General features: G+C 30.4%; 1 protein-coding gene across 1 annotated transcript in view; it reads left to right on the top strand.

Moving 5' to 3' along the window:
• Nucleotides 1–1,068, top strand: part of NBN (nibrin) — a 47,508-nt gene that overhangs the window by 17,648 nt on the left and 28,792 nt on the right. Inside the window, exon 8 of the mRNA XM_008586201.1 lies at nucleotides 753–850. Coding sequence (XP_008584423.1) covers nucleotides 753–850 — 98 coding nt within the window. The remainder of the gene's footprint in view (nucleotides 1–752; nucleotides 851–1,068) is intronic.

Genomic DNA, 1,068 nt, shown 5'->3' with positions numbered 1-1,068 from the left:
GTAGCTCTTTGTTAAAATTTGAGGTGTAGTTTCTATATAGCATTATTGTTAAATTATCTTAAATTGTCTTTGTTTTATAAAATCAGTCGTATTACAGAATAACAGAAAATATGTTTACCATAAGATTCCCCTAATAAGATTCCTAAATACATGTAAATTTGGTAAAATTATTTGATTTACTAAAAGTTATAATATGTTTACAGGTATAGCTTATGTATAGTTCTTTGTAATTCTCTCCCCTTGCCCCACTCTTCTTTTTCTCTTTTAAGTTTTATCATACATATTTTCGATAGTAATCATACATTTGCTTATATATGAAAGTCTTTTATTGTTTCATCTGGTTATTACTTTTTTCTTTTTATTCTGAAAATTATAGAATTTTAGAACTAGAATGATCTATATCCTTTACTGTAGCTCCTTGTTTTACAGATGAAGTTAACTGAGTTACTAAAAGGTGCTGGACTTGCCTAATGTAACATTGTCCCAGTGAGTAAACTAGTACCCTGTGTATTTGAAGTTCTGTCTATACCATTAGGATATCTCTGGTAGAAAAAAGAAAGGTTGATTCAGCTTGACATTGTCTTAATAAAAGTTATTTTAACCTCTTTTGCTCAGCTTATTGGAAAACTTACTTTACTATATGGAACGATATGTTGCCTGATTCTAGAATTGTATTAAAGCCAGTTGAGATCTTTAACTAAAAAGTTGTTGTTTTAATATATTATCATACTCAGACTATTTTATTCTAATAGGCAGGGTCTTAGACCTATTCCTGAAGCAGAAATTGGATTGGCAGTTATTTTCATGACTACAGAGAATTACTGTGATCCTCGAGGACAGCCCAGTACAGGTAATTAAAGTATTATTTTATTGATTCTTTAGCAACTTTATTATGTAAATTGGTGATAGGCTGTGTACATACTACTCTTACACTTGCTGGGGTGAGCATATTCACCATCTTTTGAAACTCATCTATTTATATATTCATTCATTTATTCATTCAGTAAACATTTGTGGTTGCCATGTACTGGGCACTGTTCTAGGTGTTGAAGGTACAGTGGTGAATAA

This window comes from Galeopterus variegatus, unplaced genomic scaffold (assembly GCF_000696425.1).
Source record: "Galeopterus variegatus unplaced genomic scaffold, G_variegatus-3.0.2 Scaffold3872, whole genome shotgun sequence".
NCBI classification, from domain to species: Eukaryota; Metazoa; Chordata; class Mammalia; order Dermoptera; family Cynocephalidae; genus Galeopterus; species Galeopterus variegatus.
Note: the sequence above shows the minus strand (reverse complement) of the source record. Positions and strands in the feature narration are given on the sequence as shown.